Source organism: Rhinoderma darwinii, chromosome 12 (assembly GCF_050947455.1).
Source record: "Rhinoderma darwinii isolate aRhiDar2 chromosome 12, aRhiDar2.hap1, whole genome shotgun sequence".
Classification (NCBI taxonomy): domain Eukaryota; kingdom Metazoa; phylum Chordata; class Amphibia; order Anura; family Rhinodermatidae; genus Rhinoderma; species Rhinoderma darwinii.
The window spans coordinates 4,758,604-4,781,471 of NC_134698.1; the positions used below are offsets into that span (position 1 = coordinate 4,758,604).

The window sequence follows — 22,868 nt, forward strand, 5'->3', positions numbered from 1 at the left end:
CGGTGGCACTTTGTATGGATTTATTGTAAATCCACACCACATCAGCTACATACTCTAGCCACTTTTTTTGGTGGTCTTCTGTCAAGGTCTGCATCATCCTCAACAGAGTCCTATTGAACCATTCACATTCCCCACTCCCCTTGGAGTAATATGGGGTTGCCCATGACTTCCATACACTGTGGAAGATGAACAACTGTCGCACAAGTTCCGACTCAAAGTTGGGACCTTGAGCTGAAAGAAGCTGCTGGGGGCAACCATATGTTGGTATACAAGTCCTAAGCAATCTGGAGGCGGTGTCTGCAGTTTAATCCATTTACCATTGCAAATTTAGTGAAGTGGTCTACAAACACCAGAGCATACTTGTGCCCTGAAGTTACCTCCTGCATGGTAAGAAAGTCCACCGTCAACAATTCAAATGGTTCCCCAGTGATTATTACTTGCACGGTTACCCCTATGTTCTCGATCCTTGTGAAGGGCGCAGCAAGTGCATGCCTGACACACTTGGAGGACTCTGGGTTAGCTGATGACTGTAGACATATACTCTAACTCTCTGTTCAGTCTTTTCCATGCGGAATGGTCCGCATGTCTCATGTAACTGTTTATACCCTTGCTCCACAATCTCCTGTGGTAATACAAGCTGCCACACCTCGCGTTGGTCTCTCCAAGACCAAGCCCTTTGGTACAGCACCCTGATCCGAGCCAGTAGGCGGTCTCATCATCGAGCCAGTGCCCTTCCACGGGCTGTGAATTCTTCGCATTGTGCTTTGCTTGCTAGGAATCCAGCCTGTACCCATTTCCACACTTCACTTCAGCATTAGCTTGTTACTTGACTTCCTATTCGTTCCTGGTAAAAAGCTCCATAGTTCTTCCAGACGTTAAAAGTTGACAATGAACAAATGGCTGTGGGGCTATTCATAGTGGAGGGATTGTAATGCCTTCTAGTTCAGGATCTGCTTATTTTTCTGGCAATTGACAAGGAATGGCGTGACTGGGAATCTCTGCATTGGTGTTTTTTTGACTGGCTAATAATGAATCACATAGCCAAACCACAACAGTGGTGCCACCCAGCGCCTTAGCGTTGCTCAAATAAGGGAACGGGTTGTTATCTGAGAAGATGTGTACCTAAGGACAGACACTTCGTAAATCTTTCAGTATCCGCCCAACAACCATCAGTAGCTATAAATTGAAAAAGCTGTAGTTGTCTTTGGCGAGTTCCATAAAACTTCTGCTTCTAAAGGCAGTTACACGCTCTTGCCCGTCTTCTACTTGGGACAACTGGAACGAAAAAGTATAATCTGCAAGCACCAAGATGGGTCAGGCAAGCATCCAGTTCTCTGAATGCGCTATGCTGGTTTTGCCACCACTGTCCGCTTATGCCCTAGCCTCGTAGCGTACTTGCTCTTGTCCTGCATGTCTGCTTTAGCTGATTAACAATGGTGCAGTAGGGATGACACTGTGTGCCCGGCTTTTGGTGAGGAGAACATGTAGACAACACCTGTCCCCCAACCTAGAGGGGGGGTAGGGGAGAAAAAGGCAGGAGCTTCTGCCTGTAAATTCTGGCCTGGGAGTGTCCCTTAGCTGGGTTGTCGTGGAACAGATGGAATAGAGACTTGTGGCAACTGAAACATTACTAGGATGGTGTTAACAACATACCCCACCACAGCAGACAATGAACGCTTCTCACTTGGAGAGGCATATTTATTGTATATAACTGCGGTTCAGGCAGGCGGTTGATGGCTGCCACTCGCTTTCATCAGAGTCAAGTGCGCTGCTCCCAGATGCAGGGCATGTCTAGTAGTGGCTACGCTGCCATGCCCTGGCGCTGTTATGGCACAGCAGAACTTGTTTAGATGGCGTTGGGCCGATCATCCCAGCGCTAAACCATTAGATTAATAGTGAGCCAACCATCATCCGCCCCACCTGTAAAACAAAAGTAACGTTACGGAGCATATAAACAACAGCACAATGTAACATATCTTCCTTGAGCAGCATCCTCCTGGGGTCGAAAAGTATAATTAACCTATTAAGGCACAAGCACGTAACTGTACTTTATGGATTGGCTTACATTACACCACCATGACGGACAGATACAGTACATCATGGTGATTGCGGTCACAAATGCGCTGTCCCTGTGCGATTACCACGGGAACCCGATGTTGACTGACATCCGGGCTCCCGCTGCAATGTCCTGGATCGGCCTGCTTTGAACCAGGATGTTTAATCCCTTTAAATACTGCTGTCAATAGCGTTTATACATCAGCGGCCTGCGAACGCAAACACAGGTACCAATGGGTTGCCATGGCAGCCAGAGGCCTATCAAAGGACCCCAAGCCTGCCATGGCTGTACGCCTATTAAGCTGTGCCAGAGGCAGCAATACTTTTTTATACTGAGTGTCAGCGATCAGAAGATTCATCTGTGAATAATAAAATAAATAATAATTAAAGAGAGTGAAATAAAGTTTTTTTTATCATTTTTATGCCTAGCACTACTTTTACTTTCTTTAAGATGGATAAATATTTCTAGACTAAAAATAAATGTTGAGTCAGTAAAAGGAAATTAATATATACTTACATACATACATACATACATACACTTACAGACTTACTTGGGTACAGTGGTCTCGGTGTCAATGGAAAAGAGTCTGCAAAATAATAGCAGTATGTGATTAAATTGTAAGTAGTAGCAACATGTTCGGATAGATGTATATCATCCTGCAATGTACACTTCTGATCAGAATCAACTACTTCCTGGTAATCTCCACTATACTTTTTCAGGGGCCTCCCTCTGACTAATAAACTCAATCAACAAGCAATGTACTCTGTCCATGTCACAGATGGAAAAAACATGAATGTAAAAATAAATGGTGAGCTAGTAAAAGGAAATTAATATATACTTACATATATAAATACATATATACATACATACACTTACAGACTTACTTGGGTACAGTGGTTTAGGCGGCAATGGAAAAGAGTCTGCAAAATAAATACCATATGTGATTACATTGTAAGTAACAGCAACATGTTCGGATAGATTTATATCATCCTGCAATGTAAACTTTGATCGAAATAAACTTCTTCCTGGGAATGTCCACTCCACTATTTCAAGGGCCTCCCTCTGACTAATAAACTCAATCAACAAGCAATGTATTCTGCCCATGTCACAGATGGAAAAAGAAACAAATTTATGTAAAAATAAATGGTGGGCCAGTAACAAGGAATGATTCCATACTTACATATATACATACATATACATGTAGCGATCTTTAACTTGACTTAACGCGTTAAATATACAGTGGCAAGAAACTTTACCTTTTCAATGGTTTTCAAAGGCTTAGGTAAAAATATATTACACTGCAGCAAGTGATCAGAGTCAAGATAAGGATTGCTACATTTGTACACTTACAAACTTACCTGGGTGGACTTGTAAAGGAGGCAATGGATGATAGGGCGCAACTGTAAAATAAATGGTGCATGTTAATACATTGTAAGTAACAGCAACATGTTTGGATAGAATTAGATCATCCCGATGTGTACATATGAGACAACAAAAAAACTTCAAAAATAGTATTATTCAAAATGTTCCCATCAGGCAGGTTTACGGAAACTAATAGGAGTTGTGGGAGGTATAGCTAGACTTATTAACTTAAAGGATATCAAATCACTCCGAATAAAACCAATAATCAGTCATATAAGAATCAGTGGGTGCAAAGTTTCAAGTTTCACCCATAGACCTGGCTCCTGAGAGCACTCTATGGCCCCTCTGCCAACTAAGAGAACAGCAGTTTATTGATGACACAGTTGGGGGCCCTGTTACAGTTTTTGCATGGGGATCCATATGTTCAATGTTACATCTCTGATCAGAATCAACTTCTTCCTGGGAATGTCCACTGAACTATTTCAGGAGCCTCCCACTGGTTATGAACCTCAATCAACAAGCAATGTATTCTGCCCATGTCACAGATGGAAAAATAAACAAGAATACTGTAAAAAGAAATAATGAGGCAGTAAAAGGAAATGAACATACTTACATATAAATATACATGCATATATATGCACTCACTCAGACATACCTGGGTACATTGGTCCAGGTGGCAATGGATGAAAGGGTGCAAATTCTGAAAAATAAATGCAGCATGTGCTTACATTGTAATTAACACAGTAACATGTATGAAAAGAATTAGATCACCCTGCTCACTATGTTTCATACTTTATATATTGGTTGATGAGTATTGGAACAATTATCATATATATATATATATATATATATATATATATATATATATATATATATACACACACGCACGCACTCACACACACACACACACACACATTATAAATGGCGCATAAAGGGACAATAGATCTGGTATTTTGAGGCATGGACCACAAGCTTCTACTTCATCCTGTGCTGCTTTTTTCTGCAATTAAGGGTTTGAAGGGGGAGACCATTAGAAGAATTTGTTTAGTAGGGTCTCATAAGCGGTGTCTGGATTGGGTAGTTAGGGAGGATGGGGAGAAATAATGGCAACGCAGGGGGGGGGGGGGGTGGCGGGTACCCGCGATTCTGTCAGCAGCTGTACCAGGAAACATCATATCCACCCTTACATGCCAACTAAGAGAACAGCCGTTTATAGATGACACAGTTGGGAGCCCTGTTACAGTTTTTGCATGGGGATCCATAAGTTCAATGTTACATCTCTAATCAGAATCAACTTTTTCCTGGGAATGTCCACTCCACTATTTCAGGGACCTCCCACTGGTTGTGAACCTCAATCAACAAGCAATGTATTCTGCCCATGTCACAGATGGAAAAGTAAACAAGAATACTGTGAAAATAAATAATGAGGCAGTAAAAGGAAATGAATACATACGTACATATAAACATACATGCATATATATATATATATATATATATATATATATACACTCACACAGATATACCTGGGTACATTGGTCCAGGTGGCAATGGATGAAAGGGTGCAAATTCTGAAATACAAATGGAGCATGTGCTTACATTGTATTTAACACAGTAACATGTATAGAAAGAATTATATCATCCTGTTCACTGTTTCATACTTTATGTATTGTTTGTGATTTATTGGAACAATTATCTGATATATATATATATATATATATATATATATACACACACACACACACACACACACACACACACACACACACACACACACACACATTATCGATGGCATATAAAGGGGCAATGGATCTGGTATTTTGAGGCATGGACCACAAGCATCTACTTTGTCCTATGCTGCTGTTTTCTGGAATTAAGGGTTTGAAGGGGGAGAACATTAGAAGAATTTGTTTAGTAGGGTCTCATAAGTGGTGTCAGGAATAGGTAGTTAGGGAGGAAGGGGAGGAGTATCGGCATCACTGACGGGGGGGAGTGGCGGGTACCCGACGTTCCGTCAGCAGCCGTACCAGGAAACCTCCCACCCACCCTTAGATATTCCTGGTGCTAGGGTGTGGGTTATTTCTGTCTTGGACATCATCCAATGTCACCACAGTAGGCGTGAAGATGGTCTGGGAAGGCAATTATTATCATGGATTTGTGGCCCATCATAGGAAGGGAAACCTTTATGGGCGTTGAAATTAAGTGCTTAATGGTCATGGTGTTGCCGCAGGCTCAGCCCCTGGGAACTGGTGAGAAAAAGAATGTGAAGCGCAGTATCATTGTTAAATTTGTCGCCCCCGAGTCAGCGAGGTGGGACTGGGTATTTATTCTGGATGCTGCATGAATACAAGCTTCCTATATCTCCTTCATATTGCTAATAATGTAATGTTGTTAAAAAGTTATTAATAAAATGTTGTTATCCTATGCTGTGGCAATTTTTCTTTCCACTATCAAGCACAATGGTTAGCGTTTTTTTTTACTTATGCGGGTAGTTGGTGGTTTTACGTAAGTCGAACTAACGCTTCAATACCCTAGTCATGTAAACAATAATTAATAATTAGAATCTTATAAGAATCAGTGGGCTCAAAGTTTGAAGTTGGACCTAGGACCTGGCACCTGAGGATGCTCAAAGGCCCATCTACCACATAAATGGCACAGTTGAGGGCCCTGTTACAAATGGGGGCCCATCAGTTCCATGTTACACCTTTGATCAGAATCATCTCCTTCTGGGAATGTCCAAACCTGCTGTCCACTTTACTATTTCAGAGGCATCCCTCTGACTAATAAACTCAATCAGTAGGCAATGTACTCTGTCCATGTCACAGATGGAAAAAAACAAGAATACTATAAAAATAAAAGGGTGAACCGGTAAAAAGGAAATAAATGCATACTTACATAAATCCGTACATATACCCAAGAGACTTACCTGGGTACACTGGTATAGGCGGAAATGGATAAAAGGGTGCAATGCCTGTAAAATAAATGCTGAATGTGAATACATTCTAATTAACACAGTAACATGTATGGATAGAATTATATCATCCTGAAATGTACATAAAAGACAAAATTCTAAAATAAACTAAACTAAAAATTGTAGTTATAACTCCTAGTTCCCAGGAATAAAGGAAATGGATGGATACTTTAAATATATATATATATATATATGGACATACATACACTCACAGACTTATCTGGGTACAGTGGTATAGGCGGCAATGGATGAAAGCCTGCAAAATAAATGCAGCATTTGATTATATTGTAAGTAACGCAATAACTTGTATGGATAAAATTATATGATCCTGAAATTTACATATAACATAAGAACAAATTGTAAAAATAGTATTATTCAAAGTTTACCCATAAGGCAGATTAATCAAAACTAAGTTAATACTTTTAGTTATACCTCCCACAATTTCCTTTACAGAATATAAAATAATTCAAAATAAAAATAATAATCAATAATCAGACTAGTATCAGAATCTGTGGGTGCACCTGGGATCAGGCGCCTAAGGGCACTCAATGGTTCCTGCCACATAAGAGAACAGTAGTTTATAAATGGTATTTATGGGGGCAATGTTACAGATTTTGCATTGGGTCCATGAGTTCCAACTTCCATCAGAACCATCTTTCTTCTGGGAATGTCCAAACATGCTGTCCACTCCTCTATTTCAGGGGTCTCCATATAATCAACAAGCAATGTACTCTGCCCATGTCACAGATGGAAAAAATTGTGAGCCAGTAACAGGGAATGAATATATACCTATATATATTCATACATACTCTCACAGACTTACCTGGGTACAGTGGTCTAGGTGGTAATGGAAGAGAGCCTACAAAATAAAAGCAGCATGTATCACATTGTAAGTAACAGCAACATGTATAGATAGAATTATATAATCCTGACATTTACATATGAGATAGAAGAAAAAAATATCAAAATGATAGGCGCACAAACCACTAATAGACTCACTCGGAAACATTGGTCTATAGCACATTAGATCTTTTTTTACTTTTCTGAGAGTTTTTTTTCCTTTTGTTTTAACGTCCTTTTACACAGGTAGATTTTTTTGCCTGTAATGCACTCCGAACATTTATATAGCAAGTCGATTGTGCCCGTTTAGCTCCATTTCCATGGAGCAATCATGGGTACTGTATGTGACCAAACGATTGTTAGTGCCGTTGTTCAGGCAGATAAAGAAACATTATTTTTGGCAACACATTCCTCTTTACACCTGGAGATGGGCTGCCGACAACCGTTGACTTTTTGGTCCGTAAAAAATATGCAGCCGAAAAAACGAGCGTTTGCTTGTGTGTCGGCTGATCACTGGGCATGTAAGGGAACTAACGTTCGAAATTGGGCTCATTCACCCGATCATCAGCCCATGTAAAAGGGCCTTTAGGTGGTAAAGGTGGGAACTCGTTATCAGCTGGTATACCCTGCCCATCTCCTCCTACTTCATAGACCACTAGTCGCTGATCTTTTACTGACCTATTAGCCCACCAATTACCACCTCCAACCCTCTTATCTAGTTTAAACACTCCTTCAACTAAGAAACCTCTCCCCTAGCACAGTGGCCCCCCATTCATTTAGTTGAAATCTATCATCACATAAAGTTAGCAAAGTGCCCTATGAACCCCAAACCCTCTTCCTTACACTGACCACAGCCATGCATTAAGTTTAGTTTGCCTTGTCTGTGTTACACATGGCACTGGCAGATTTCCAGAGAACACAACCTTTTAGGGTCTTTCCTTCAATTTATGACCTAATTCACTAAACTGGCTTTTTGGGATCCTCCACCTACCACTTATTTTGTCCTTAGTTTCAACATGGACTAAAGCTGGCCATACACTTTGGATAGATATCGGCCAAATGAGAGCTATTCCACCCGACTCCCCCATACACATACACAAATACTTGGTAGGGATGAGGAGATGTCAGCTGAGAATGCCGGCTACAACTGGAATCCACTTCTTCCCAGGATTTTCCTGAAGAAGTGATCCACTCTGCTGTTTCGAAAACTTTCTAGACCCACAAATATATTGTAGCCTGCTATGACCCACTCTACTACATCCCTGAAGAGAAGAGAAATTTGTAAAGGAAGAGGTGCCTTTCCTACTACTCTTTTAGTATGTTATGACATAATATTTAATTAGTGCTCTACACATGTCACAGATGGAAAAGAAAATCCTGGAAAGGTTAAAAACAAAAGTGTGGAGGTTTAACTTTCTGCTGTTCAGAGATTGGTATAGACGTAGACACAGCAAAAGAGAGTGAATAAAAATCCAAATTTTGATTGTCCGTCCTTCCTGATAACGACATTTTCAAGAAAGAGTGCATCACCTGGGTTAGTACTGAAAAGTGCTACAAGCCGGTATGAAGACCAGCGACAATTTATTGAGCAAGACACACATATATGGCAATGAGAAGAATATGCTCCTCGTCCTATTAACCCCGCCCCCGAACTTCATGCGTCCAGCTCCCTAGCAGTGGTGGGGTCTGTCTCTATGAAGTAAAATCAAATACTCACCAGAGCTTCGCAAACACAGAGCTGCAGGAGAGAAAAAAAAAAAAAAGATGACAGGACATTTGAATGATAGTTTACTGCAGAATGATATCATTGATCAAATCGAAAACAAGTTATTTTTTTTCATTTGCAGCAAAAACATTTTGGACGGAGGAGATTGTTCAAGAGCAAGAGTCAAGGAACGTGGCTATAGAGGGTGCAGAAGTAGCAGTCGCACCCAGGCCCTGATGCCGGAGGAACCCAAAGCATGTGTAAGCTAGACATAAGCTGACTCAACAGGAAAAAGACAAAATAAAATGTAGCTATTTTTGAAAAAGCTTGACATGCGGTTCACAATTGAGAGTAGGTGATCTGATAATAGTCCAGGAAAGCAGAAGGACTAGGAGCGTACCAGTCATTGCCATCACTTATCGCAGCCTGTGTAACGCAAATTTCAGCATTTCTAAGAATAGGGTGATGCTTAGGAGACGGTTAAGCTTAGCTTACTGGGCAATTGAAGCATATTTAATCCCATTAGATGCAAACTGAGGTTAAACTTGGAAACCGATCATCAGTGGGATGACTGGTCAGTACTTTTGACAAGCAAAATAACAAACTTAACATTAAAATCGACTGCCTAATATTGTGTAGGTTCCCCTCGTGCCGCCAAAACCCCTCTGACCGTCGAGGCATAGGCTTTGCAAGACTTCTGATGGTGTCCTGCGGTATCTGGCACCAAGACGTTAGCAGAAGATCCTTCACGTCCTGTAAGTTGCAAGGTGGGGCCACTATGGATCGGCCACCCAATGTGCCTTGGGCACCTATGAGCCTGTCACTGGTCGTCCTTCCGTGAAACACTTTTGGTAGGTACTAACCACTACATACCGGTAGACCCCCCACAAGACCTGCCGTTTTGGAAATGCTTGGACCCGGTCATCTAGCCATCACAATTTCCTTAACCTTGCCCATTTTTCCTTCTGTTAACAAATGAACTTCAAGAAATGACTTGTTCACTTGCTGCTTAATATATCTCACCCCTGACAGGGGCCATTGTAATAAGATACTGTTTTTCACCTCACCTGTCAGAGGTTATAATGTTATGGCTGATCGGAGTACATGAGCATTGTGGGAAACGAAATAAAATCTGATTGGTCTTACATTGGATTTTTGTACCATAAACTTTATTTTACAACCTATCAGGCCAGGACATCCTAAAAAAACAGATCAATATTTTCAATTGGACAGAAGAACATCACCAATTTTTGCCTATTGATTCCCAAGTTTTGTAACTCTATGTAACCTCACCCCTTTCATTTTGGGTAATTAACCCCATCAATTTTATTATCTGAAGATTTATATAGGTGGAATTTACCTTTGAGAAACATAAGCAGGGTGACTCATGACTCAACCTGCCCTAGAAGTGCAATACTCCATAGCGCCACCTTGTAAAAATATTTGGTGCACTAACTTAAATTTTCGGTTGTCAAATGTCTTCTTTATAGGTATGGGCACAATAAATAATAATACCACTTTATTACTGGTCTCATCCTGAGTGCACCCATGTGAATAAGCCTCTGAACATAGAAAATACCACTATATAGTATGAAGAAATTGATATAATACAGAAAATATTATTTGAATAAATGTACAACACTTACAGATAAGAACCAGCAGCAGCATGCTTGATATGTTGACTCCCGTCATGGGTTAGGAAGTGAATGGTCTCCTGTCTAAAAGCAGAAGCTAAATAAAAACTCCAAAAAGTAGAGTGAGTCATGTGCACTCCAGTCCTACATGGTACATTAACTCTTCATTCGCAAGAAATTTGCGTTGTTCTGTTGGAATAGCTCCAGTCATCCAAAATGTTGATGGACAATCTGGACATTTGCCTTGTTACTGGCCCAGTGGTTCTAGATGAGGGCTATGGCTGTAGATGGACATCCCTTCCTCAAGTCTCCTATATGTCCCACCAGTCCTTCCTCAGGTCTCCCATACGTCACGCAACTCTTTCTTTGGGTCGCTTATATCTCCCACCACTTATTCCTCAGGTCTTTTATACGTTCCACTATTCTTTCTTCAGGTCTCCCATATGTCACACCACTGCTTCCTCAGGTCTCCTATATGCCCCACCACCTTTTTTTTTTAGGTATTCAATGTGTCCTAGTACTCCTTCCTCAGGTCTCCTATATGTACCACTACTCCTTCCACAGGTCTCTTCTATGTCCCACTACTCCTTATTCAGGTCTCCTAAATGTCACACCACTTTTTCCTCATGTCTCCTATATGTCACAACACTTTTTTTCTTTAGGTATTCTATGTGTCCTACTAACTACTTCTTCCTCAGGTCTCCTATATGTCACACCACTCATTCCACAGGTCTCCTCTATATCCCACTACTCTTTATTCCGGTCTCCTATATGTTCCACAACTCCTTCTTCAAGTCATTCATAGGCCACACCACTCCTTCCTCAGATCTCCTATATGTCACACCACTTATTCTTTAGGTATTCTATGTGTCCTACTACTCCTTCTTCTGGTCTCCTATTTGTCCCACTACTCCTTCTTTAAGTCTCCCATATGTCACACCACTCCTTCCTCAGGTCTCCTATATGTCCCACCACTCCTTCCTCAGGTCTCCTATATGTCCCACCACCCCTTCCCCAGGTCTCCTATATGTCCCACCACTTTTTTTTTTAGGTCTTCTTTGTGTCCTACTACTCCTTCATCAAGTTTCCTATATGTCCTACTACTCCTTCCCCAGGTCCCCTTTATGTCCCATCAGTCCTCTCCTATATGTCTCATCACTCCTTCCTCAGGTCTACTATACATCCCATCCTCTCCTATATTCCACACCACTCCTTAAGGGACATACTTCTGGTGTTCCATGTAGTAAAAATATTTTTTGCTAATTATGGACTCTGCTCCTTCCTTCATCTGACTCTTAATCTCAGCCATAGCAAAAAGAAAAAAATCAGTTAAAATCGTATGGGTAAAGGTGCGCGTATAGTTCATATTATTGTCCTTCAATCTTAGGACTCATGAACACGGCAACAACACATCCACAGACCGTGTACAGCCGCACATGGAATGACATCTATTATGGACCGTAGTATGCCACAGTATGATTCCTCTTTGAAGCACCATATTCTACTCTAGAAGCAATGCTGGATCCCCTAATATGACTATGTTCGTGGACCCTTACAAGGCTATCCTAAGCAGTGCATTGTGCCACGTGGACATAATCAGGATGGGTTTTACGTTTTTTTGGGTTTAAACCTGACCCTATACATTCACTGAAAGCAAGCAGATATAAATAAAATGATTAGAAATTGAAAACAACATAGATTAGAACATTGAAGAACTTCTCATTATACTATAATTAAGCTTTATGTAAAAAATATGGGAAAACCCATTTAAATTTGGACTACTAAGAGATATGTAACTAATTCCTACTAATAAGATAGAGGAAGTATATTATCTAGTATTTTCAGAGAAAGATGAATAAATCTGGGGCTGATACTCAACCTCGCAGGCGTAAGAGAATTGTCAACCTCCCACACCAAAAATGACCCTTGTATTTATACCACACAGTGGCAATCCAGGGGTGGAGGTACTATCAAAATATACAGTATATTCTTCTCATAGCGCTTCTTTTTTGTACTATGATAGAAAGTCTATGAGCCCATCTACAGGCTGACAAGGAGAGATGATCACAGCCTAAGTGGCAGAGAAGTCAGCTGAGCTCTTCTGCCCCTTTATTTTAGTGATCGGTAGGGATCGCAGCAGCCAGATCCCCACCGATCATAACGTCTGACATAATGTATTCCCTCCTTTTTGAAAGTTCAGATAAAATTAGTGTATGTCTATCGACAATACACCAGTGAAGCCAATTTTTAATGATCAGTATCTTGAGTAGAGGAAAAAGTAAGCAGTGCAATACAGTAAACTGTTGTATCCCTATGGTATTGTCTCAACTTCGCAGTAGTAAAGCGGGGTGTTTCTCTTTAAGAACAGCTGTCCTGAAACCCTTAATACAACAACATAAGAAAAGACAGACCAGTATTAGAAAAATATGCACCTTATAATCACCTGGTGTGTGACGTTTCAGCCATCTTGGCTTATACCAAGCTTGAATAAAAGCCAATATGGTGGAAATGTCACTACAAGGAGTATATATTTTGTGATGCTGGATGGTGTTGGCTCCATTTCCAAGTTCCGCATCAGTGTCTTTGTTTTATTTAATAGCATTTCAGCTTTTTTGCGGTCTGAACTTTTACCAAATATTATTTATTACTAAGAGAAACATAAAAAAAACCTTCTGTAGTTACTATTGACATATAATAAAAGTACAAACCATTGAAAAATAAACATAAACTTATAAATGATCACATTCAGATGTATAGTATACCTGCAGTTCTGTATGCACAGTTGGGCACTAGGGGCAGAAAGGAGCAATTTGCATGTCTCCGCCCATTATCTGTAAATTATGATTTATTTCCTTGTTGTGTCGATGTGATGGAAGCGTGTATGAATTTTTTTTACGTTTTAAGAAGCTCTTGATGTTCACTACTGCATTGTGATAGTCATCATATATTCATGTTTCTGATCATTCTGTAATTTTATTATAGAATAGTAATTTTATGTATTGGTATTGTAATATTCTAAAATTTGATTTTTATATTTCATCTTTTTTTGTCAAATAAAGGGTACCGCCATGGGGGCAAATGTCATGCAGTCATTAGCAGATTCAATCACTTGTGTATTATTTTTCTCATGATTATTACTATTATTATTATTATTATTATTATTATTATGCATTGTTATTGATTAACTTGTGATTATCTAACGGTCTATACAATTATTTTTAGAAATGACAAACATAAGAGTAGATGACCCTTTTAATAACAATGGTTTATTTTTATTAAACATGTTCTGCAGATGGTTGACACGTGGTAAAACTTTATGTTACACAGATGGCACCAAATACTTGTTAGGAGGAAGAAAATTAAACAATATAACATTGCAAAACAGTCTGCATAGGAAAAAAGGAGTTGAGAAATGTAGCACACTGGTAAGAGCAGAACAAGAACAGACGGCTTAGTAGTTAACAGTAGTCCTCACTGCTGCATAGGTAACATCCTGAGAGGAAAGAGAATTAAAAACATTTCATGAAAATCAGTGACGACATTTCATTATTACAATGATTTACTTATTTTCCATGATAGATAAATAGATAGATCTATAAATAGATAAATCAGGTGGATAAATCAGATATATATGAGACAGATAGATAGATGAGATAGATAGATAGATAGATAGATAGATAGATAGATAGATAGATATGAGATAGATAGACCTGTAGTATTAATAACTGTTTTACTCACATATGAAGTCGCTGCTGATGAAACTGCTGAAAATGAGCATGAAGAAAATATATTTTGTTTCTTTTTTTTTACTAAATTATATCCATGAATATTTTACTAATAACAGACACATTTTGATTTTTATTACTTTGCCCAGTTCCATTTTGTGGTTTTCACATTTATAAGCGGTCATGAAAATACTTAAAAAAAATAAATTAAAATAATTCTGCACTGTTTGTGGTTAAGATGCAGAAGTTTCTAAGTTTCCATAGCTAAAAATTGTCTATTAAAAAAAATCAACACCAGAAGAAGATGAGATATGATCTTAACATATTCATGCGACGCATCCTCTCTCGTTACTATGGCACTACAACAACAAACAAGGGTGAGAAGTGTGTAAACTAAAGCTCCCCCTCCCACCCATATTCCACTGGTGACCTGAAGCCACATGGGCTGCTCAATGGTGGCACTGGTTACACCAGTAAAAGTATATTCCGTATCCAAGTGGATTGAAGTTCTGTCAGACACTCAGGCAGTATAACCCAGAAAGTAACCCAGGCTATTCTCAACATGTATGAGAATGACCTGAAATAGAACAATCACACAGCCATACAGGACGGCTGCCCAGCTGGTGGTGTGAGAATATCATATAGCACAGCCATACAGAACATAATACCGGAGCAGTTCTCCCATTCCCATTGGCTAAGAAAAGTGTGAATAAGCGGCTTACTGCAGTAATGAGAATATCCTGCGGTCATTCTCATTCTTGTAAATCATTGATCTATGAATAGATGTGAACATTAGATTGACAAGATGTAACAAACCTTCCTGGTTACGGATGAAGCTAATATGAGTGTAGACAACATCGTCTTCTCCAGTGAAGCCTCCTGAGAAGGAACATGGGTGAAACGCTCGGTGAATGGTCAGCAGCCTTAGAAACGCAAAATTCATCACAAATTCATCATAAGCACAATCATCCCATGAGGTGAGAATCACGTCTGATATAAATATGTGGCCATGGATAAAGCCCACCAAAACAAGATGGCGCTCAATAGAGGTTGCTGCCTGTGGACCACAAAAATAGTCCAGAAGTCCGGTGTATCTAATCCTATCATGTATGATACAGTCTGCTAAACTGGTGTATCTAATCATATCATGTATGACATGGTCTGCTGAAGTGGTATGTCATAGAGGATAGCCATATAGGCTTAGATATATCGGCTCAGCAGACAGTATCACATATGATAGGATTAGATACACGGCTCAGCAGACAATACCACACATGATAGGATTAGATACACGGCTCAACAGACAGTATCACACATGATAGGATTAGATACACAGCTCATCAGACAATATCACACATGATAGGCTTAGATACACAGCACAGCAGACAGTATCACACATGATAGGATTAGATACACAGCTCAGCAGACAGTATCACACATGATAGGATTAGATACACAGCTCAGCAGACAGTATCACACATGATAGGATTAGATACATCATCTCAGCAGACAGTATCGCACATGATAGGATTAGCTAAACGGCTCAGCAGACAGTATCGCACATGATAGGATTAGATACATCATATCAGCAGACAGTATCACACATGATAGGCTTAGATACACCGGCTCAGCAGACAGTATCACACATGATAGGCTTAGATACACAGCACAGCAGACAGTATCACACATTATAGGCTTAGATACACAGCTCAGCAGACAGTATCACACATTATAGGCTTAGATACATCATCTCAGCAGACAGTATCAGCCATAATATATATTTTTTATGTTCTCTCTGCAGATGATGGGAGTTCTACCTGTTTTCTCTGTGCGATTCGAGGTTTCTCTGCATCCAAACCTATAAAATGACAATGACACACTATGATAGCATACACCGTAATATAAAGGATAGAAGACAACCCTCAATAACAGGAAGTGAAGCGGCCATATCGTAATAACCAGTATCAATAATAATTTCTCCAGTGCCATGACCGCTCTAGAGGGATCACAGTTTCTTTATCAATAGAGAAGCACTCAGGATATTTATTAATGTACGGCAGATCATAGGTTAAAGATGGTGTCTGCAGCGCTCCCCGTGTACAGATGTAACATGTGCCTATAATTGATTTCACAATGTCCGGTCTTTCCAGATGTCTATGTGTCATGATATGTGCCCCATCTAGTGGTAGATCAATTATATTTAATGTCATGAATCTTAATGCATTAAATGGGTTATATGAGAATAGAAAGAAGGGTCTATTTCTTACAAGAACAGCACCACTCTTGTCCATAGACCATGTTGGATATTGCAGCTCAGATAAACTCATGTGAATGGAGCTGACATATTTCCAGCTTATTCCTTTATACAGTATAAGTGTATAGGTAAGACATTTTATATACAGGTATAGGAGGCAAAAAAAAAACAAAAAACAACATATAGACTTACGTTTGAAGTTCAGAAAGTTCAGTATCTGTAAAATGACAATAATAGTAATAATATTAATAATTTTATTATAAAGATAATGAGCGAGTGCCTTAAAGTATAACATAAAGATTATAAGAATTTACAATAAAAGATGAAGATCAGGAGAAAATATTATACAATATGATCTGGAGACTGCAACAATGTGGCAATAAAGAATAGGCACTGCACAGTATAATATGTAGATAATAAGCAGGTGTTGTACAGTATAATATGGAGATAATAAGGAGGTGTTGTACAGTATATTATGGAGATAATAAGGAGGTGTTGTACAGTATAATATGGAGATAATAAGCAGGTGTTGTACAGTATAATATGGAGATAATAAGGAGGTGTTGTACAGTATAATATGGAGATAATAAGCAGGTGTTGTACAGTATAATATGGTGATAATAAGCAGGTGTTGTACCGTATAATATGGAGTTAATAGGGAGGTGTTGTACAGTATAATCTGGAGATAATAAGCAGGTGTTGTACAGTATAATATGGAGATAATAGGTAGGTGTACAGTATAATCTGGAGACAATAAGCAGGTGCTGTACAGTATATTATAGAGATAATAGGGAGGTGTTGTACAGTATAATATGGGGATAATAAGCAGGTGTTGTACAGTATAATATGGAGATAATAAGCAGGTGTTGTACAGTATAATATGGTGATAATAAGCAGGTGTTGTACAGTATAATATGGAGATAATAAGGAGGTGTTGTACAGTATAATCTGGAGATAATAAGCAGGTGTTGTACAGTATAATATGGAGATAATAGGTAGGTGTACAGTATAATCTGGAGACAATAAGCAGGTGCTGTACAGTATATTATAGAGATAATAGGGAGGTGTTGTACAGTATAATATGGGGATAATAAGCAGGTGCTGTACAGTATAATATATAGATAATAAGCGGGTGTTACAGTATAATATGGAGATAATAAGCAGGTGTTGTACAGTATAACAGAGATAATAAGCGGGTGTTGTACAGTATAACATAGAGATAATAAGCAGGTGTTGTACAGTATAATATGGAGATAATTAGCAGGTGGTGTACAGTATAATATGGAGATAATAAGGTGTGGTCCAGCATAATATGGAGATAATAAGCAGGTGCTGTACTGTATAATATGGAGATAATAAGCAGGTGCTGTACTGTATAATATGGACACAGTGGGTAAATTGTATAATATAGAGACCAGGGCTGAATCCCATGGTGTATAAAGATATAATGAATATTTTATTACCTGTTCTGGGCCGCTGGTTATTATTGGTGAAACATGGCAGTTTGCGTCTATAGAGCAGCAGCAGGATGACAGACATGATCAGTAACATCAGAAAAACCGAAGTCCATATCACGTGGATATTTTTTATTTTAGGTATACGGCCCACTACATGTCATATCGGAGGGAGAAAAGTTTTCATCAGAATTGTTACCCAAATCTGCAATAATAGGTAGATAAATACTAATACTAGCAGCGGCACTAATGACACCAGCAGCAGGTACTACTATAGACTGTGGAGTCGTATTTATATAAGGGATGGTAGATTAAACCAATTGTTGCATAATAACACCCCATAAAAGAGCCGAATTATAGGGAGTGCACAATAAGCACCTTCCCCGCAGCCTCCAGCACCTTGACAACTCGGTGACCCTATTCAGCCAAGAAGAGGTGAATAAGTGGCCATGCATGTGTGTAGCTCCATATCTGTAGCTCTCTCTTGAAATCTAAGGATGTCTCTGGCTTTGCTGTCTCCATAGCTCCCATAGACTTCAGTTGAGAGGGCCACATGCATTCATGGCTATGTCTTCTATATGTGGCTGCAATAGGAAATCAGGTGGGGTCTGGGTCCCAGAGGTGGGGTGGAGGCTCCCAACAATCTTGATCCAGTCCACCCCATAATGAAGCTCTTTCAGCTATCTTATTAATATTAATACTAAAAAGTCATACGATAAAACAGTTTAGGCTTTCGCATCCATGTAGTCAATGAAAAATTAAACCTAATGGAACCATAGCATGCTGCTCGGCTAATTCACATGGTCAGCAGAAGGACATATCCCGTGTCTTCTAGAAACACAAAAAGACAAGAGCCAAAGTTTGGGGGGTGCCATTCGATGATGAAAGCCAACAATTATAGTGAAGGTTTGAAGGCTTTTATTTGTGATTTGTACAATGCATTTCGGAACATTTGTCAGGCTTGTACCATTGATATTTCATGTTCTTCTATCCATCATTAGAAAGACTATGTCAGGACCTCTAGACTTACCTTCTATATGGATAGTTACTATATTGCTCGTCTTCCATGGACTGTCCGGTGTAGTTCTCAGTAGACAGGTATAGTTGCCGGAATCCCCCAGCTGAACGGACAGAACTTCATATATATTGTAAGAACTGAATTCCTGAATCTTCTTCCCGTCTTTCAAAAAAGCGAACTGTAGACTTGTACTCCGTCTGGGCGGAGTCAGATTTGTGTCACATTTCATGACCATGGGATCACCTTCTGTCATTGGACTTATAGACACGTCAACTTGTGGGAAAAGTTCTGCAAGAGACAAAAAATAGCATTAGTATCCATGATGATGTCATTTATTACCCTAACACTTATTGTAATGTTTCAAATACACAAGATATTTATTTACTGGTAAGTTGATTTCTTCGATCCCTCAATAGCACCATGAGAGCGTGATGAAACCATATGTGTATTACTTTTTTTTTTCCAAGTAAACCAACTCCAAACCAAGAAGGGTGGGAAAAGGTGGCGGTGTCGTGGTATAGAGAAAATCGAAATTACCGGTAAGTAATTATAATTTTCACCTCTTTTTATTACAACACCATGAGAGATATACCAGAGAAGAAAAGAAGCCTTAGGCACCATTTTGGTTCTGACGCCCATTGTTTCACTTCACTTCCTTCTTATTCGGTGATGCGTCAGTCACGTCCCAGCGTGCATAGCTTGACCCCACTCTTACAATGGTACGGGAAGCCAGAAAAACAGCTACATGCTGAACCCGAACGCCATCGAGCAGATATTCAGCGGCCTGCTAACCAGTAGGAGAGGTCCTTAAATCCGGGCCGGCCAGACATGTCTCCTGGAGCCAGACTTGCAACTACTCCGAGGGGAGAATTACGCTGCTGGGATTCCTTAGGGTACCATAGCCTCTGGGAGCAGCCCAGGGGTCCCCAGCCCACCATCCTAGGTAAACACTTCTTAAATTTCTTTACTGAGCTCCAATACAGAGCTCATCCAGGTCTCCCCCCAAGGGACAGGAAATCACTGGGGAGAGAGAGGAGGTGCCTCTTTTTAGATCCAGGATTTCTGTCCCTATGGGGAGGGTCCCTCTCATGGTGTGGTCATGGGAGAGGGGAAAAAATGGGTTTATCTAGTAGTGGATCTTTCATTTCCGTGATTGATGAACAAATCTCAATGGAATAATTCATAGTAATCACCTTTATTTTGTAAAATGTCCTTAAAGTACCTCCTGAGCACATGGACTTACAAAGGAAGATTGATGAGATGTAGATGAGTAGTTTAGATGTGGCTATGGAACCACAAGACTTTATCTTGATGTGCTTCAGTCATTTGCCAATTAAGGAAACCACATTAAAGAGGCTCTGTCACCAGATTTTGCAGCCCCTATCTGCTATTGCATGTGATCGGCGCTGCAATGTAGATTACAGTAACGTTTTTATTTTTAAAAAACGAGCATTTTTGGCCAAGTTATGACCATTTTCGTATTTATGCAAATGAGGCTTGCAAAAGTACAACTGGGCGTGTTGAAAAGTAAAAGTACAACTGGGCGTGTATTATGTGCGTACATCGGGGCGTGTTTACTACTTTTACTAGCTGGGCTTTCTGATGAGAAGTATCATCCACTTCTCTTCACAACGCCCAGCTTCTGGCAGTGCAGATCTGTGACGTCACTCACAGGTCCTGCATCGTGTCGGCACCAGAGGCTACAGTTGATGCTGCAGCAGCATCGGCGTTAGCAGGTAAGTCGATGTAGCTACTTACCTGCAAACGCTGATGCTGCTGCAGAATCAACTGTAGCCTCTGGTGCCGATGTGGCCGACACGATGCAGGACCTGTGAGTGACGTCACAGATCTGCACTGCCAGAAGCTGGGCGTTCTGAAGAGAAGTGGATGATACTTCTCATCAGAAAGCCCAGCTAGTAAAAGTAGTAAACACGCCCCGATGTACGCACATAATACACGCCCAGTTGTACTTTTACTTTTCAACACGCCCACTTGGACTTTTGCAAGCCTCATTTGCATAAATACGAAAATGGTCATAACTTGGCCAAAAATGCTCGTTTTTTAAAAATAAAAACGTTACTGTAATCTACATTGCAGCGCCGATCACATGCAATAGCAGATAGGGGTTGCAAAATCTGGTGACAGAGCCTCTTTAAGTCATAAATAACTTACCTAGACCTACAAAGTGCTTTCTTAAAGCAGTTGTCTGGTTTAGAAAATCTGTTTCAAATAACTTATTAGAAAATTCTAAGTTGATAGAGGGAGGACTCCATTCAGGACCCTCATCTATTAGCAAAAGCTGAGAGAGGCTGTAAAGATGGTCTCTTTTTCTCTCTGGAGGACCTTGCATGTCGGTGAATAACATATACAGCTCGTAGGTTTCAATGAAAACTGTGTAATACTTAATTTGACCTGTTGTGGCACTACAGGAAAACTGAAGACTTGTTCCAGATTGCTACACAGATTAGAGATGATCGCTTAAGGTTCCAGTAGCGGGACACCCTGTGATAAGCTTTTAATGGGGTGGAGGGGAACATTCTAGCAAAAAGGGATTGTCTCAAGTGTATAACCCTTTGAACATTGCAGGAATGGGATGCCTAGTAAAATAAAATCTGACTTTCTTCACACTGAATTCTGGCAATAATAATAGGTCAGTCATAGAATTTTCCTAATGTTTCTAATTCCTTATTAGTATTCACCTGAACTTGATCTGCCAACCTTTAAATTTGACCTGACTTATCTTGACTCCCCTTTGCCTCATCCTTTGTTGTTTACAATTTCGTATCTCGCTGCCAGCTATTGCTGAGCCTCCCGTGACTATGATACGGTTTTGTGATTCCGGACAAGTATACCATCCACTGTTTTTACGGGCTACACAGTGACTCAAGCAGCAGAATAGTGAGTGCAGCTCTGGAGTATAATACAGGATGTAACTCAGGATCAGTACATGATAAGTAATGTAATGTATGTACACAGTGACTCCACCAGCAGAATAGTGAGTGCAGCTCTGGAGTATAATACAGGATGTAACTCCGGATCCGTACAGGATAAGTAATGTATGTACACAATGACTCCACCTGCAGAACAGTGCGTGCAGCTCTGGAGTATAATACAGGATATAACTCAGGATCAGTACAGGATAAGTAATGTAATGTATGTACACAGTGACTCCACCAGCAGAATAGGGAGTGCAGCTCTGGAGTATAATACAGGATGTAACTCAGGATCAGTACAGGCTAAGTAATGTAATGTATGTACAAAGTGACTCCACCAGCAGAATAGTGAGTGCAGCTCTGGAGTATAATACAGGATGTAATTCAGGATAGGAACACGATAAGTAATGTCATGTATATATACAGTGACTCCAGCAGCAGAACAATGAGTGCAGCTCTAGAGTATAATACAAGATGTAACTCAGGATCACTACAGGATAAGTAGTGTACTGTACACATTGACTCCTCCAGCAGAATAGTGAGTGCAGCTCTGGAGTATAATACAGGATGTAACTCAGGATCAGTACATGATAAGTAATGTAATGTATGTACACAATGACTCCACCTGCAGAACAGTGAGTGCAGCTCTGGAGTATAATACAGGTGTAACTCAGGATCAGTACAGGATAAGTAATGTAATGTATGTACACAGTGACTCCACCAGCAGAATAGTGAGTGCAGCTCTGGAGTATAATACAGGCTGTAACTCAGGAACAGTACAAGATAAGTAATGTAATGTATGTACACTGACTCCACCAGCAGAATCGTGAATGCAGCTCTGGAGAATAATACAGGATGTAACTCAGGATCATACAGGATAAGTAATGTAATGTATGTACACTGTGACTCCACCAGCTGA

At 39.9% G+C, this 22,868-nt stretch overlaps 2 protein-coding genes across 5 annotated transcripts in view; both read right to left on the minus strand.

Moving 5' to 3' along the window:
- Window positions 1-4,133, minus strand: part of LOC142665025 (Fc receptor-like protein 5) — a 57,751-nt gene extending 53,618 nt beyond the window's left edge. The window contains exons 1-4 of the mRNA XM_075844559.1: window positions 4,074-4,133; window positions 3,415-3,456; window positions 2,941-2,976; window positions 2,607-2,642 (exon numbers count right to left, since the gene is read on the minus strand). Coding sequence (XP_075700674.1) covers window positions 2,607-2,642; window positions 2,941-2,976; window positions 3,415-3,456; window positions 4,074-4,083 — 124 coding nt within the window. The 5' untranslated portion in view covers window positions 4,084-4,133. The remainder of the gene's footprint in view (window positions 1-2,606; window positions 2,643-2,940; window positions 2,977-3,414; window positions 3,457-4,073) is intronic.
- Window positions 4,134-13,815: 9,682 nt separating this feature from the next.
- LOC142665143 (high affinity immunoglobulin gamma Fc receptor I-like) overlaps window positions 13,816-22,868 on the minus strand; it is a 42,722-nt gene continuing 33,669 nt past the window's right edge. For 3 of the 4 annotated variants that reach the window (XM_075844707.1, XM_075844709.1, XM_075844706.1), the window contains 7 exons: window positions 19,029-19,304; window positions 18,008-18,151; window positions 16,737-16,761; window positions 16,108-16,148; window positions 15,107-15,169; window positions 14,304-14,329; window positions 13,816-14,058 (listed from right to left, as the gene is read on the minus strand). In XM_075844707.1, coding sequence (XP_075700822.1) covers window positions 14,017-14,058; window positions 14,304-14,329; window positions 15,107-15,169; window positions 16,108-16,148; window positions 16,737-16,761; window positions 18,008-18,151; window positions 19,029-19,304 — 617 coding nt within the window. In that variant the 3' untranslated portion in view covers window positions 13,816-14,016. The remainder of the gene's footprint in view (window positions 14,059-14,303; window positions 14,330-15,106; window positions 15,170-16,107; window positions 16,149-16,736; window positions 16,762-18,007; window positions 18,152-19,028; window positions 19,305-22,868) is intronic. The other variant, XM_075844708.1, reaches the window with a different exon arrangement.